Raw genomic sequence first — 16,718 nt, 5'->3', positions numbered from 1 at the left:
GTGCGGGTGATGGATGCACCGCTGGCTAAAGCAGCAAAAACAAAGCAGAGGCAATTCATCACTGCCTCGCATTGTGCATAAATTCCACTGACACTAAGTAAGCCCTGCCCGGCTCTTATTTCTCCAGCTCAACTGATACTGTTCATTAACTTGGCAGACACGCACTGCAGTCTGTAACCGAGGCTCAAATGAATACACCCGGATTTGGGGAGAAATGTCTGTTGGTCATCTTACTTGTTAAATGATGAGAACATGAATCAGTCCACGATGGATCATTTACAAACAGACTGCATGTTGAAAGGAGTGTCATATACTATCCAGAAAGCAAAAACTTGTTGCAGGAAGTATGAGAATGAACTGATAGGCCCAGTCACTATTGTGTGGTATCATTTGAAGTGCATGTACAAAAGCACTAATCCCTATTTTCCATATTCACACTGGATCAGATGTTCAATGTGAAAGGTGATGCTTTTAGTGACAAGCCCACAGAGAATTATCACCCAGCTCAATAGTTCCCCCTCAACTCAACAGAAGATTTTGGCCACTTTTAGGTTATTATTTTGATTTTCTGACCCCCAGCTCAACTCTGATAAACCCAGTGGTACAGTACCATTACAGCTGAGAAGGTTAGCAACTACCTGGTGAAGAACGTGGAGTGTTTATTAGATAAATATCCAGATATTTTCCTCAGGAGTTGGTGGAAGCTAAAAGAGCTAAAACAAGAGTGAATATTGGACTTAAATTTGTCAGATGTATATAATATAACTACAGATGCATTCTAACGTTGCTTTGTTCTGTGATACAGTTTGAGTTTACAGTGTGATCTAAGTATATCAATGTGTGCATTACATTTACTGTCCTTACCTTACTGTCAGAAATAATCCCTCTAAACCCCGTCACCTTGCCAATTTAAATTCCACATGCATGACTTTCTATATTGTGTTTGTTAGAAAAGAAGGCAGTTTATGTAGAGATTTAAAAAAACAAACATAGGTTTTGTATTTATAGAACAATGATAGATGAACATGTCATAGCCTGTTTACTGCAATGCATGCTGTAAGTCCGAATGACACTGGGGCTCTCGTTTCAGCATTTAAAGGCTTCTGTGTCACTGAACAATAAAGCTGCAATAAAATTTATGTCAGGGTGAGATAACAAAACACCACTAAAGCTGCATCTCGTAACTATAGACTGGAGAGTCAGATAACACTTCAAATTGCACTTGAGTTAGAAGGAAGGGCTCTTGTGTGGGTGTAGTGCCGACTGAATCAACACATACGTGATAATCTTTATCTGCCTTTGTACAAGAAAAAGAGATTTCAGGATTTTTTTTATACAATTCATAGCATGAAAAAGTGGGATTTTCCTCGTTAAAATTATTTCCTAAAAAAATAGAAATTTCATTCACAAACCAACACATCAGAAACTCAAGCGTTCTTTACTTACATTGCATTTGCACCCATATCCATGTTCTAGGCTTCGAGGCTTTAATTAGTCAGTGTTCTTTCTTAGATGGCATCATTGGAATGCTTTGGATCGTAATTATGTTTCCCATGTTTTCATCAAGGGATTGCTAGTTTCTACTAAAGGGCAGAGGGCGAGAGAAGCAAGCCCGGTTTGACAGCTCCTAATATGCTGCCTACCGCTGACAAATTGGAAACTCCCAGAGATCAATAGGGCGCCGCCTCACCGCTTGGCAAGTGGGGGAGATATTCTTATTAGGTCCAAACTCCAAATGGCTCGCTGCCGCCCCAAAGTTCAGCATCATAACTTCCATCCCCTTGACCTTTTTCTCTGTGGTTCTTTGTAAATTTTTTATTGGCCATCCTGGTTCAGCACTGACATCTGACCTTTGTGAAGCAAGTCTCCTCTTGGCTGCAGCTCTGCGTGATTGCTCCTTCTGTCTGTTGGTTTGTTGTATCACATGTAACCAAAGTCCCTGCAAACTTTGTGCTGCACTGACACCGAATGTGTGTTTGTGTGTGTGTTGTTTGCAGGAAGAGAATTCTGCGTTGGCCTTGGAGAATGAGAACCAAAGGGGGCAGTATGAACGCTGTCTAGACGAGGTGAGTGCGGACCTTGTTTCTCTTGTCTCACACAGGGGTGGTGTGTGACAGATGTTTTGCTTACCTTGAAATGTCCACGAGCATTTGTTGAATTTGTTTTGACTTTGCGTGAACAGAATGAGCAGCATCGCTCGGTTTCATTTTAAGGTTTTAATGAGGTCCTGCACAGCACATCGTGTTTCCCACAGGTTGGCATTTCACTTGAACCACGGCATGGGGGAGGCAGGGCTGTTGATATTAACAATTCATTTAGAAAACAGTGCCTCATTTTTTTTTTCAGGCACTAAAATCTTTCATCTCTCGCCTTAATAAAGAGACAAGTGTTTTTCAGTTGTGCTCAGCTCAGCATTAACGCTCCCTCCCTAAGGTCTGACTTATGTAAAAACTTTATTTTTCATGGTTTTTCAAACTCTTTTATACAATTAAGGAGTCTTTAATGTCAGAAAACCTTCTTGCTGATGCTCATGTAACAGCAGAAATGCCAGAGAGGAGGTTTTTCGCAGGTATACTCCCCTGCATCACTCAGTTGTACAGCGCACAAACAAAACCACCATCATATCTATATTCAGAGAGAACAGCTTATTGTTCTTATTATTTGTGCTCAGTATTAATTGTTTTAATAAACAGGCTAAAATGCGAGCTGTTAGATATCCTTAACCTGATGTGGACTGGTGTTGTTGAAGCAAAGGTTTACGTAACAATGCTACTGCTGTGCCCTGTGGTTATTTATGAGAGCTCGATAAGTGCTGTTTAGAGAGCCACATGAGGGGAGTGAGGGGAGAGCGCGACTCTCGGCTGTGCCTGCTGTTTGAATCACTCCAGGAAGGAGGGGAGCATTGCTATGGGGAAGTATGTCCAGCAGGGACAAGTTGCTCAATTTGTCTGGAACCAACAGGCTCAGCAGACTGAGCAGATCTGCCAGGGGGTGGGAAAGACGAGTGAGGGAAATGAGTTGTTAAAAAAAAAAAAAAAGAAGGGTTGGAAGTTGTGATATATCTGTGTCAGAGTTTGCATCCTCCATGGATTGTGTTTGGGAGTAAATTCAGCCCTTGTCTCCTTTCTGCTTCCCTGCCCTCACTAAGATGGCTCAGCCCAGCTTTGTTGTGTTTACTTGTCAACTATTTTCCTATGTGGCTGACTTTTGTGGAAGGAAGGCTTGGTAATGATCCCGTTTTAACAATGGAGGCTGTCTGTGTCCCTCTAATGACTGCACAGAACAACAGCAGGAAACCTAAAATTTGCTTTGTAACAGAAGGGATGTTTGTTTTTGAGTGTTAGACCAGCTGCCTGTCTAAATGTTAGTGTGCGGGCAGGATCATTTTTAGTTTAATTATATGTATGAAAGGCATACAGTCTGTGAGAGTTCAGACTCTCTGTCCAACACCACTAGAGTCAGGTTTTGTTTGATCACTCTGTCTGTAACTTGCAGAAGCAGGGGCTCATTTCACCATATTTACTCCCATCTCTCCTCATTCAATAAACGAGAGTGAGCGCACTCAAAAGAGCCGATGTGGCTTCACACAATATTAATGAGCAATCAATGAGCAGTAATCGGAGCCGCTTCCACATTGCGGTTTGAATGTGGGCGGGTGTGAGCCGCTGTGAGACCAGGGCCTAGACACAACAGCACTTAAACTGGGCACACCTCTGCTCCTACATCAACCTGGTGCTGTCAATAGCACCATTAGGAAGTGAGAGTTAAACACTGTAAAAGACAGGTGGTGTGTGTGTGTGTGTGTGTGTGTGTGTGTGTGTGTGTGTGTGTGTGTGTGTGTGTGTGTATGTGAAAATGAGACTCTCATATGCTCCCACCAGATACTAGGAGAAAAATGTGCAATATATTGCACAATTGTAATATATTATTAAGCTCATAATAAGAACGGGGCTTACAGGCATTGCAGGGGGAATCTACAGAGGCCTGTAAGGGTCATACAAGGTCAAGACTTTATCACTGTGCCACATGATGTTTATTGATGCCCTCTCTTTCTTTCTTTCTCTCTCTGTTTAAGGTTGCCAATCAAGTTGTGCAGGCGCTTCTCACCCAGAAGGTGTGTCTCATTTCCATGGAAACCACTTTGCTCCTCAGATCACTTTTAACAACACTATCTTTACTAAGTCATCTATTAACACGGTGAAATCTCACGTTGTTAGAGTTGATGGTGATGTACTGCAATTTTTAAACATTTGTAAACACTAGAACGATTGTTATATACACAAGTCAGCGTGTTCTCATACGCTTCCTGTGTTTCTTCTGAATCAGGATCTGAGAGAGGAATGTCTGAAGCTGCGAACCAGAGTGTTTGACCTCGAGCAGCAGAATCGGGCACTGAGTGTTTTGTTCCAGCAGAGGATCAAGCCCGCCTCAGACCTGCTTCTCCAGGTACGCTGCCCACTCAGAACCCACCCAGACGTTTACACCTTCGAGCTGCGTCTGACTTTCACAGTCACTGCAGCAGCTGGGGAGTAATAGAATTACTGCAGGTGAAGGCAGACTCACATTTAGCTGTGATTCAGTCAGAAGTGCTCTGAGGGCAGAAAGAGAGCCTTGATGAGTGCCTAACTGAGGTGAACTGAGGCTGCGATGCGGAGGCCTCAAGAAACAAAGAGTTGCTCTGGATGCAGAAATAATGAATCATCTACTGAACTTGAAAGATCCACTAATCAACATGGCTGCACTAGACTCTACAGATGTTGTAGAGTTTGTCCATATCTGTTCTCTTCACAGTTGTAAACCTGCCTGCTCTGCACTCCTCCAGTACACAAGGCCGAGCTCTTTTTCTCATGCATTTGAAGTTGTTTTTCATTTGGGTTGTTATTAAAGTGCTGTAGGGGTTTCAGCCGAAGACAGAGGCTGCAAAGAAGATTGTAAATACTGGGATTTAAAAAACAAAAAAACAAAAAAACCTTTATATCAATCTCTATCAATCTTTTTTCTCCCCTCAGAAGCTGTTTTTGGTCTGTTTGGAAACAAAGATAAAGGAAGTTCTGGCCTTAAAGCACAGATTCTTTGTAGTTGTTTTCCTTTATCAGGCATCATGGTTCAATCTCATGTTTTAATGTTCTTATATTTCTGGTTTCAAGTCGGGAATTGACACGTGTGCTAAGGACTCTCTGTTGCACTGCGGCGTGAATTAAACTTCCTAAAACTGACCCTTGAGAAACGTTTGCAGCAGTAGAACTGTAATCTTCTGCAGGAAGGGATGAATTGTTACCTTCACATCCTACATAACAACAAAGAGAGACTGGATGGTTGAACCTGCAACCATCCAGTCTCTCTTCTATAACCATTATACAATGACAACTGTACTTATATTCTCCTAAAACCCCACATTCTCTCATCTGACGTGGCTGAAAAGTGCCTCAGTTCATCTGTTTGGTCCATTTGAAAACACCAATTTAGTGAAAGAGCCTGTGCATTCATTCCAGCTTGATTTTCAAGGTGTAATTACGAAACTGATGAACCTGCCACTGTAGGCTTTACCCAACTATTGTGAACTATGATATAGCATCGCAGGACTATAGGGTCAGTTTGGAAAGTAGGGTTTCACATAATTGTGCAAATTGCCACCAGTCACCCACTGTCAACATAAAAATAGCAAGCTGTAAAAGAAGCTGTAGAGGAGAGGAGAAGAGAGAAATAGTAGAGATGAGGATGAAAAGGGAGGAGGCAAGCAAGAGTAGATAAGCAGGGGAGGACAGGAGGGTGAAAATGGAGAGAGATGAGATAGCAGAGGAGCATGAGCGCCGAGACGACAAGGAGGTAGAAGTGAAAAACTAAGGGCCAAATAAGAAGAGGCAGAAATGGAGTAAATGGAGTAAAAAAAAAAAAAAAAAAGAAAGAAAGAGGAAAGAGAAATAATATGGCTCTGGGTGTGTTGTAAAGCTCTCTGTCAGTTCCAGCTACTTCCAGTGCCGTTATTGGACAGACAGGAACATTGTCAAGTGAAACTGCAATTTAAAAAGCTTGAAGAGGGATATTGATGATGCCACTGTGGGGACCAAGAGGTGCTAGCGAGCTGGAGATGTGAATTAAGGCACTCAGAAATATGATAGAGTTGTATCGCATTGGCATTCAGCTGAGACTGTGTTAATGTGTTTTTTTTTTTTTCCCCCTTCAAATGTGATTCAGCTGAAAAGAAACTAATGCAAGGCTGAGATTATATATCAGCAGCTAATGTATGTGTGTGAGGCAGGTCAAAAGGAAATAAATCACGTAATGTGTGCATGTTGCAGATGGGGATGCGGGGGCGTCGATATTGAATTTGGCGTTGAGTCGTGCTCTGTTTGTGTCCACATTTTGACACATCTTAACAATGACGCAAAAATTAGCTGCGGCTTTTTAATGTGTGGGTTTTTTTTTTTTTTTTCAGTGGTAAAATTATTTGCCTGCCCGCTCATTATTTGATATTGACATTTACACCATCAGCTGATGATTCAGTGTATGAATTAATCATAATGTGAACACGCTGCTCCGGATGTTCAGCGTGTCCATTATGAGCTCTCCAGTCGTGTGGGAGAACCGTTAAAAACAGCTATATTTATTCACGTCCCAGGGGACTGGAACTTTCAACAGTACTTAATTCAGGATTTCTTGTTAAGTGGTATTTATTCAATAAATGTATTTCCCCCAAATTATTCCTTTAAGTTAGTGAGTTTCATTTCTTTTCTCTCCTGGAGCCTCAAGCAGAGAGAGACTTAATCACCCGTACGAGTGTATTATTTCCCATCTAGCTCTGGACCTTTTGCTTATCAGTAATTAAACGTACTCTGGTTCCCCGTGGGCATCTTGAGTTTCTCTGATAAAGAACCGTAATGCGTTTGATGGTAACTAAACCAGTTGTACACCTTTGCTGCCTTCAGCTGCTCTGGTTTGGTTCCAAAAAATGCTGCATATTCATTTCAGAAAAATCTGACATTAACTTAAGAAAATGTTGGTTGTTTCCTAAAAACCATGCACTGGGAAAATAACTGGTGTACAGTCCCATTCACTTATGCTGCTTATCAGGTATGACAGGCAAGTGGCAATTGAGTCGCCCATTACTGGGACAAATGCCTGGTGCTTTCTAAGCTACCTCAGGGCCCCAAGGACACAGCATGAACGCCATGACCTCATTACGGCTCATGCAGTTTTGCAGTTTGTGTAGTCAAACAGCCACTGCTGCCACAGCATTCAGCCCAAAGTTTCTCTGCAGAAAAAAGTTTGAAATCACAAATTCTGCCTGTTTTCAAGAAATCATTCCAATGACATTTGCTTGAGTGGAGCTTCTGAGATATTGAATGACTGTCTTTGAATCAGCTCCATATATCTCACCTTAGTCTTTCATATTACTTGTCATATCACAGCTGAGCCTCTGTCTCATTTCCTGGTGTAGTTTAGTCGGCTGTGTGTGGCTGGAGCTTTAGGAAAAGCTGTTGTCATGCAGGTGAACATCATGAATACAAGAATTTACGTGTGTGTGCGCGTGCGTGTCTGACCTAACCGGGACTGCTTGTTGTGTGTATTTGTGGGTGTATTTCACAATGTGTTTTTGACAGACGTTGCCAATACTGATGTATTTGTTTGGAAGCTGCGTATTGCTGCTATTCTTGGCTGATATTCATTATCCTGAAATATGACCACTGTCAAGCAGAAAACAGCAAATAACAAAAGCAGGAACCCTCTGCTTTTTCTTTAATGCAGTGCCTGAAACTTCTTGGTCGGGTCCCAGACTAATGTCCTTATTCCAGACATTATCTAATTGTTAATAAAAGGCCAGCATTTGCATGAGATATTACACTCTCGCCTGCATTGATGGGAATTTTGCCATTAACATTTTTGACTTTGATCTTGGCCTCAAAGCTGAAAAAGTTCAAGAAGTGTATACCCTCCCTTGTCATCTACCGTTTCCTTCAACTATCTCCCGTGACCCTGTGACACTATTGACTGAATTCTTGATGAGGATGCTGAGGAGGTGAAATCGAGCACCCTACGATAAGATCAGAGCCTCCTGTGACACCTCAGCCACTCCCATCCCGCGTGGACGGCAGGGAGGTGCAGGGATGCGGCATCAGAGCTGCACAAATTTCAATTTCATGACTTTAAAACTGGGATGAGAAGCCATCTGGCACTTTGAGTCCAACGTAGTATAACTACAATCATACAAATCCACCTTAGTATTGTGTTTCATTTTCAAAGCATGCTGTGCTTAAAGCCAATAAGTCATTTTTGGTTGGAGTCATTAAAATTGCTGTCATGTCTCAAAACAGTTTAACAGTCCAAGTTCTGGAAAAGGCAAAAATTGAGAAATCCCCCCTATGCTTAGGCTGCCTTTGTACCAATTCAAACCAAGTTATAAAGACCCCTCAGTGGTTTCTAGTTTGAATTCTAAAAATAGTAAGGAATACTTATCCTTATCTTTGTGCTGAAAAAGCATTGAAAGTGGGCATCGATCTGTTTCCATGGCACCATTACCACCTAGTCACTGGTGGTGAAAAGTCAGTCGCTTTGAAAGCTTATTCACAAGCTCGCACTAACACAAAAAGAAGCTTTTCCTGGATGTTTTGCTGAAAGTTGGAGAGAAAAAAAAAAAAACGTAGGATGGTTGTGTTTTGGCCACAGGCGAAGTGATGCAGGTTGTTTATTCTCAAGAGACAAAAGAAGCTGTTAAGTTTTGGTATCGTTAAGAGCTGTTTTCTTTCTTTCTTTCCACCAGAAACATTCAGGGGACGTCTGTCACAACACACAGCAAGTCAATACTAAATGCCAGCAAAGAGTTTTACGGAAAGCAGCAAAATTGAGGATGAATCTACCTGTTTTCATTTTTAAATGTTTATGACATTGATGGAAAAATTAGAGCAGTTGGTTTTCCATTTGCTGAAGGTGACTTTCACTTCAATAAAAAGACTGAAATATATCAGAGCCCAGAAATATACTAATGTATATACAGAACACATACATATACTCCCTGAGTGAGCATTAATTTTACCCTTGGAAATGCAGCATAAGATCAAGTGTGTTTTGTTCCAGCATATTTCCAGTTTAAGTTAATTTGAGCAGAGGGAACCCAGTGTAATTAAGCTCTGAGATTAATACATGGAAATGTATTTGGTTTTGTGTCCTCCCCTCTTAAGCACAAGAGTTAAATAACAGAAGAGACTGCAGACGAGCATATGAATTAAAAAAAAAAAAAATCAAAGGAATCCCTTGCTCCCTGATGCAATTATTTCCTATTCACATTAGTTTTCTTTCCGGCCAATGACATTAATGACTTTGAGCGATGAATAGAGCTCTGTGTGGCGCCAGTGAAGGGAATCTGATGGGCACTTATAAGGCAGGCAAAGTAGTGCTCAGCCTCAACATACTGTCCAGAGGATGGGCAACAAATTTGAATAATTATCTCATTTTATTTCATTTCTATATTTTGAATGCATTTTTTTTTTTGACATTTATGGTTCAGAGGATTTAATGTTTAATGCATCACTAACAGCTAAGAAAACATTTCAAGCATTAAATTTGAAATTGAAACAGTGAATTGCTGAGATGCCACAAAAAATAATTTCAGATTATGCTATGTACTGTACAATGAACTGATGCAAATCTCCCTACCATTCTGCTGTTGTGTCAGTCTCAGATCGTACACCAAGGCTCATTTCTTGAAGTCCCTGAAGTCAGAACTCACCATGCCTTGTCCTTCCTTTTGCCTTTCAGAAACTCCACTCTCGGATCATGGATCTGTCTGCGGCAGATTTGCTTCTGGAGCCAGAGAGAAGCAAGGCCTTCTTGCTTTCCAGGAATACGGACTCTCCTTCTAATGTAAGCTTAATGGGAAACATGCACAGGGCGATGTATAATTTTTTTTTCAGCCATGTAGTTTGCCCAGGTAGCACAACCACACCCCCACCCCCCTCAAGAAATCATTACAAGATATTAAAATACAGACCCAACAATGTGAAGCCGTGACCCCTCCTCTGCCCTCAGCAGGAAGAGCTGGCAGTATCACTTGGCACTAAGAGGAATAAATCCTTGTCATATTACCAGAAAACCATCGATTGAGACTCTTTGTCAGTAAAATTGACTCCATAGGACACTGTGCTACATTAGTCATCTTATGTATTATGCATTAAGGGCTGAAAATGAGTTTGCTCCCTTCTTTTGCCCTCTTACCCCTCTGAGAATGCCACCTGATAAACTCTAATGTGTGCTGCGAGAGCAGAAGAAGACGGAGGAAATGAAATAATAATAGCCACAATGCGAATTATAAATCATTGTTATGTCAATCTGCAGAAGTACCACATCTCCTTAAATAGGTTGTGTTAAGTGATACACACAAGTGACACTTATGAGATTAGTGAAACAGAAATTGCAACATGAATATATTGTATTTCTTATCTAGAGCTTTTTAGAATCATTTATTTTCGTGGTCAGATTCTCTGCTGTGAGATACAAATTGGATAAACATCTGCTGTGCTGCGGTAACTGCACATGAAAATTTGATTGATATATAATTTTTTTTCAGTTTGCAGTGCCTTAGCGTTTTAAGGAACTTTGCCAGAATATTTGATTGGTCTGTCAAGTCTTTCTTAAATATCTTTCATCACAAGATTAACAGCGAGATAGCAATTAGATATGCAACACTACCTAACAACTTACACATCAAATGCTCTTGATAGTCACAAGAAAAATTGTTTTTTATTTAAAAAAAAGGGCACACATTTAGGTAAAACTTAAGAGTACTGAAGAATGACTTCATTTATCACTTTTTTGTAGTTCACACCCCACAAGTTATTCCACTATAATGTCATGTCTCTTTTCTCTTTCTCCAAGGAGGTTCAGTTGAACGGAAAGGCAGGTCTACCTGTGGCCAAGTGTCTGAGCCAGCTGAATCTGACGGTGCCAGCGCCTGTGTACCCACGCAGCAGCTGCAGCAGTAGTGAGTTGTCCCTGTCAAGTGCATGCAGTGAATTCTCCAGCGGCTCATACACCTGGAATGACGGACGCTCCTGTGGAAAAATGGTAAACCCCCCTCACTCTATAAACCCAGACACCAACAGCAGCACATGGTAACTCAATCAAGATCCCTGTTAGAGGTACTTTAGGAACTGTTAAGATTTTTACTGTCTTTCTTTTGAGACCCTAATTAATCCCTCACCTTCTGTAAGTGGAAGTACGGTTTCATATTTAAGGATGATGCTGAACTAGTATGATTAGGTCATTTTGTTCACTATAGAAATTAAAGTCAAAACAGTTTTAAGATAATTATGATTTTAAAAACATCATGTTTATTATGAATTATGTGTGCACATATCATTATTGTCTCTGTCTTTCTACCCTGTAGTCATCTCTGACCTGGGAGAAGAGGCTGAGTCTGGGTTCATCAGCCCCGAGTAACATCTGTGCACCACTGGAGGAGCAGCTGCCCACAAGGCGCAAGGAGAGCCACATACTAGAGGGACTGAGAAAGCTCCAGAGGAGGAAACACAGGAGCTCCTCCTCTTCATCCAAGGTCTCCAAGTCAGGCTACAAGGACTGCATGAACTCCAATGAGGGAATCTACTCCCTGGGTATAAAGAGCAGCAGCAAGGGGGTGTCCAAGCCTACTCATGTGGGTAGAAGTTTGGCTACTGGGGGCAAGAAGTTCTCTTACGATTCTGATGATGCAGACGATGAATTGGCACATTCCAGTCGTGGAGATAACATCCCCACCAAGGACAGCTGGTTTTACTGTAAGAGGCGCTCTCACAGCGTCTCCGACAGTTTATGTAGCTGGGAGGGGATACAGGACAGTGGAGGTGGAGGTGATGATAGCTCAGGTCCCGTGGCGACAAAACAGCCATCTGGTTATGACTCAAAGGAGCGTCCAGAGAAACTCATGAGTTACATTGACAGTTTTCTGCCTGAGGGAGGGCGAAAATCAGCTTTTACTAAACCATCCATGCTGCACTTCAACCCCTCTGACCCAGAGGGCCTGAATCACCTCTCTGATGTGGATGATCCAGAGGAACTCAACTCTGAGTCCAGTGACATCCGAATGTCCTTAAATCAGCCACCAGAGCAAGCAGAGAGGGACTCCAAGAGGCTGTCGAGGGATGCCGCCAAGCTGCTTGCACAGCAGTGTTTGCGAAGAGACCAGGGACGCACCCAGTCTGCAGATGGGAGACCCAGGCCTTTCAGCCTAATCAAGGAGTCCAAAGGGGCCAAATGCACTCAGTCTGAGGAGAGCATTTTAGCAGTATTTGATGCAGAGGGAGAGCCCATTGAACTTTGTGCTCAGAAACTTGCAGCAGGTGCTGGGTCTCGAAATGACATTAAAGGTAGCAAAGTAGTTCCTGATTACACAGAGCTAGTGCCCCAAGACAGACCAACAAGGCAAAAGTCAGCAAATACGAGAAACTACACTGTTCTTGAGTCTCCAGAGAAGCCATCTGAATATCAGATTAGGACAAGCAAAACAAGCAATAGCAGAGAGGGCAGTGCAGAGAGGCTGTCAATGCAGCTGACTCCACAAAGGAAGCTAATCAAACCACTAAGCAACCGAGCTAATAAAGGCCATTCAATCCCTCCCATGAATGATTCTGCTGGTTCAAAGTCCACTGGTTCAAAGATACCTGGTCGTAACAAACCTTCAGGATCCCCACTCAGATTGTCTAAGGGCTCCACCACTGAACAAAGTAACAGTGGAAACTCAGGACCCTCTGGTCAGGAGAAATCCCCCTCTTCTCCTACAGTGAAAATGTCCAGGTTCATCAAGACACCAGGAAACTGCTCACAGAGCCCAAAGGCGGTCAATTCAAAGCTTCCCAGCAGGGCGGAGTGGAGTAAGGGCTCCTCCAGTTCCCCACACCTCTCAAGGAGGCACCTGGAGTATGCTGATAATGGCGAACAGCCAACCAGAGACAAACACTGTGAAACCAGCAAAAATAAACTCAGGTCCCCTTCTCCTCCCCCTCCCCCAGGCCGCACCACCTCCTTACTGATCAGACCAAATTATGAAGGGTCGCCTCAAGCACATAAAACAGGGGTAGCTCAACCATCCACACCAACCACTGTGAGGGGCCCTCCCCCAAGTTACCACACCTCACTTGTACCAAATATGCAAACTACGCTACCCATCAAGGATAAAGACTGTTTAGACCTGGATGCAGGCTACGGGACTGCACTTGCACCTCAGAAACTGGTAGACAAAACCAGTCAGCACCTTCAAAAGTCCCCCGCCATGACTCAGACATCTACTAAAGGCACTTCCAAGCGAATGACCACGAAAGACTACCTCCCTTCTGCAAACTCAGGGTGTGCTCCAGAACCTGAAAATGTACCTAAAAGCTCAAAGAATGTCCCTCCTCCCTACAGTGCCCTCAGAGGGTCCTCACTTCAGAACTCATTTGCAAGTAAAAGAGGATCAACCCATGAAAATGTTCATCAGTCAGTGCAAAAGACCTCTATTAGTTTGCCTATATCGCTTCAGGACACCCCTCAAGGTAAAACAGAGCCACAGAATGGAAAAGCTGTAGTCAGTCCACCCAGCTCAGTGATGCTGTCCCCTAACCAAGCAGAAAAAGCCTCAAAGACTCGCATCCCAATGGGGTTTAAAGCATTTTTAAAATCTCCTCCCAGCCATAAAAATAGTCCCTCTATACCAGGCAAGCAAGAGAAAGATCATATCAACTCAGTCTCCAAGGAGACTGTGACTTCAAATGCTTCTACCCAGTGTGACAGCTTGCAGCCAGAGTACAGTATTGATTCACCACCCAAGATGTCCATTACAGAGGGGAAAGGTGAGGTCCAGTGTAGGTTACTGGAAGAGCAAGTACACGCTGCTGTGTTGCCAGAGGAGGGGGATGTTTGCGATAAGGGGAAGAGGAGTAGTCAACTTTTCTCCAGATCCATATCTGTTACTACAAAACCTCATCTAAAGCCGGCCTTAGGGATGAATGGAGCCAAAGCCCGTAGCCAGAGTTTCAGCACCAACTACATTGAGAAACCCAACATCAATGGTCTGGATGGACCTGGAAAAATCCGAACACAGATCATCACCAACTCAGGGGAAAGGGGGAACTCTCTGTCAAGACAGGGCTCCTTGGAGGTACCCAGTGAGAGCCCAGTCCATTCCCCCAGGACCAGGCTGAGCCACTATGGAGGTATGACAGGGTCAAATAGTCAGAACATCCTCCCTGAGAGAACTTTCAAATCAGGCTCCAAAGGTGAGGGGTCACAGGGCACAGTGAAAGGGGAAGCAATCACCTCACTGTCTCAAAAAGAGATGCATAGCTTACCCATCAGTGATAGGACGGGTTTGAACAACATTCGACAGCCAGCAAAAGTTGCCTCTCATTCACAGTTTCAGCCTCCATCCTCTTGTGTCTATAGCTCGGAAAACCCAGTGCGAGAGACAGGAGGCATAGCAACCACCCCTAATGAGCCAGACTTTAGCAGGGAAGTGAAAACTCAGACGGACTCGCCAAACAAACTCCCAGATATGGAGGAGAAAAAAATCAGCCCCACAGTCTGCACTATTGAAGAGAAAGTCATGATGGGAATCGAAGAGAATGTGCAGAAATGTCAAGAACAGGAGAAGGTCGCTGCCAGTGAGGCCAAACAGAAGACAGGCCCCTCTTTGGCAAACTGGTTTGGCTTCCGTAAGAGCAAACTCCCAGCTCTGAGTGGTAAGAAAACAGACTCCCCCAAGGGAAAAGAGGAGAAGAAAGAGCTGAAGATCGGTTCAGTGCTTGGTAGCAAGCAGATGAAGGCTGACAAGAAGAAAGATAAGAAGAAAAATGATAGCCAGCAGAAAGACAGTCAGGAGGGGCAGAATCTGTCTGAGATGAACAACAAGCTGAGCTCCATCATGGACCACTGCAACAATCAGATGGGTCAGATTGCCAATCAGATCCAGTGTACGACGGCGTTTATCGGCAAAGACCAGTTTGTGAAAGAGCTTCTTGGCAGGTGGGTGAAACAACATCTTTGTTCATCAAGAAAATCAAGAATGAATTATCCATAATTGATCGGATGCTAAGCTGATTACTTCCTGTCACTAAGCCTTGCCAGAGTTGTCTTTCTATTAAGTGCATTGACACATTAAAATAAATTGGTTGTTCTATTAAATTAAACATGAGCCATCACTGCATTAAACCTGTGTGTTCAGAGAAGCTGATAAATAAACAGCACAAACAGCAGCTGTCTCTATGAGTTATGACTCCACTCCAGTGAGCATCAGCAGCTCCTGGACCAGCGTCCACACACATAGGCAGCACGTTCAATTCAAGGTAAAGCATCTTTCAGCCAGGAAAGCTCCACATTTCACAGCCCTCACTTCAATTATGTGCCACCTCAAATCACAACTGACAGATTTTTATCCAAACTACCTCCAAACAATCACTTGAGAGGGGGCACTTCATAGAGGTCGTTAAACATTTGATGGCATTTACCTGTGTGTGTCTTTGTGCATGCACACATATGTTTGCTTGCACATTCGTGAGGCGAAAGAGCAGGTCAATGCAATTTATCAGCAGGCTCGCTTTCTACCCGCCGAGCCGATAAAGGAGGAACTCAGCACACAGACATGAAAACAGATCAAATCTTATTTCCTCGCAGGACTGCTGTGAAGGGCAACTCTGTGACTGCATCGCCGCCTGAGATCTCCACACTCAAGAATCACAGCGAAATGAAGGGAGATATGGAGATCTGTCCAGATACTGCTGTAAGTGAGCAAACATGCCACCACAGTAGAACTGCGCTGACTTTATTACAGCGATGTCTGTGTCGAGCTCTGCTTGTTTGTCTACCATTGTGTTTGGACAGGCTGCTGGCACACATACATGCAAATTCCCACAGGTTTTCACACTTGAACAGTATGTACATGTTCACAAACACATCCACAACACCGCCGCCTCTTCAGCATCATATCCCCCGAAGGCTCACTATTGATTCACATTGTGTTCTGACTCAGCCTACAATTCATCGCCTACTTTTTTTATTATCAACCCAGGCTGATGTTGTTGTTTCCACAAGGCTTAAGGTTTTTAAACTATATCCCACACAGAGACAGCCGTCGGGCCATGTATGTAATCCAAACTTAAATTAGGCTCCTCTCAGCAGCTTGATTCTTCAAATCATATCCTTGCTCTTTAAGCAAAAGGTTAAAATTATGACCTTGTGGGTTTATTTTTTATTATCTGTCAGTCAAAAGACCAGAAAATGATGGAGAGGCTGAGTGCTTGAGAGAGCCTGAAATAAAAAAAAATTTAAAAAAAGCAAGACGGCAATAAAAAGAGAAAGTAAAAAGAGAGGGCTGAATGGAGCAAGAGAATGACAAAAAGCGTCTCAGTGCATAATGTAGGAAATTTAATCCAGATGATGTGGAATTTCGATAACATGGAGGAGCGCCTTATCGCAGGCACTCAATTTGACAAAGCGGCCATTTAATACCATCCTCCAGGCCTTCGCTATATCTCCTCCCCACAGAAATGCAACAAAAGAATGACACTTTATGACCTACAAGCCCCTCTTGCACCAACCCAAAACCACTTTTTTTTTTTAAATAACCCAATTAAAGTAAGGCAGGAAAGTATGACAATTACCTTACTTCTTTTTGAACAGAACTTTAAACATATTTCACATTTCATGTCGGAAAGTTTTCTATTCATCTAGAAAACAATAAAATACATGAACCTGTA

The 16,718-nt window shown here is 42.9% G+C and overlaps 1 protein-coding gene across 3 annotated transcripts in view; it reads left to right on the top strand.

The window, feature by feature from the left end:
• The window catches only part of LOC121178113 (nck-associated protein 5-like), a 100,925-nt gene that overhangs the window by 68,597 nt on the left and 15,610 nt on the right, over positions 1 to 16,718 (top strand). For all 3 annotated transcript variants that reach the window (XM_041032633.1, XM_041032634.1, XM_041032635.1), the window contains 7 exons: positions 1,998 to 2,066; positions 4,076 to 4,114; positions 4,327 to 4,446; positions 9,754 to 9,858; positions 10,870 to 11,058; positions 11,381 to 14,988; positions 15,637 to 15,742. In XM_041032633.1, the coding sequence (XP_040888567.1) occupies positions 1,998 to 2,066; positions 4,076 to 4,114; positions 4,327 to 4,446; positions 9,754 to 9,858; positions 10,870 to 11,058; positions 11,381 to 14,988; positions 15,637 to 15,742 (4,236 nt within the window). The remainder of the gene's footprint in view (positions 1 to 1,997; positions 2,067 to 4,075; positions 4,115 to 4,326; positions 4,447 to 9,753; positions 9,859 to 10,869; positions 11,059 to 11,380; positions 14,989 to 15,636; positions 15,743 to 16,718) is intronic.

The sequence above is a fragment of the Toxotes jaculatrix genome, chromosome 24, assembly GCF_017976425.1.
Source record: "Toxotes jaculatrix isolate fToxJac2 chromosome 24, fToxJac2.pri, whole genome shotgun sequence".
NCBI lineage: Eukaryota > Metazoa > Chordata > Actinopteri > Toxotidae > Toxotes > Toxotes jaculatrix.
The sequence above is the reverse complement of the archived record's forward strand: the minus strand, read 5'-3'. Positions and strand labels throughout refer to the sequence as shown.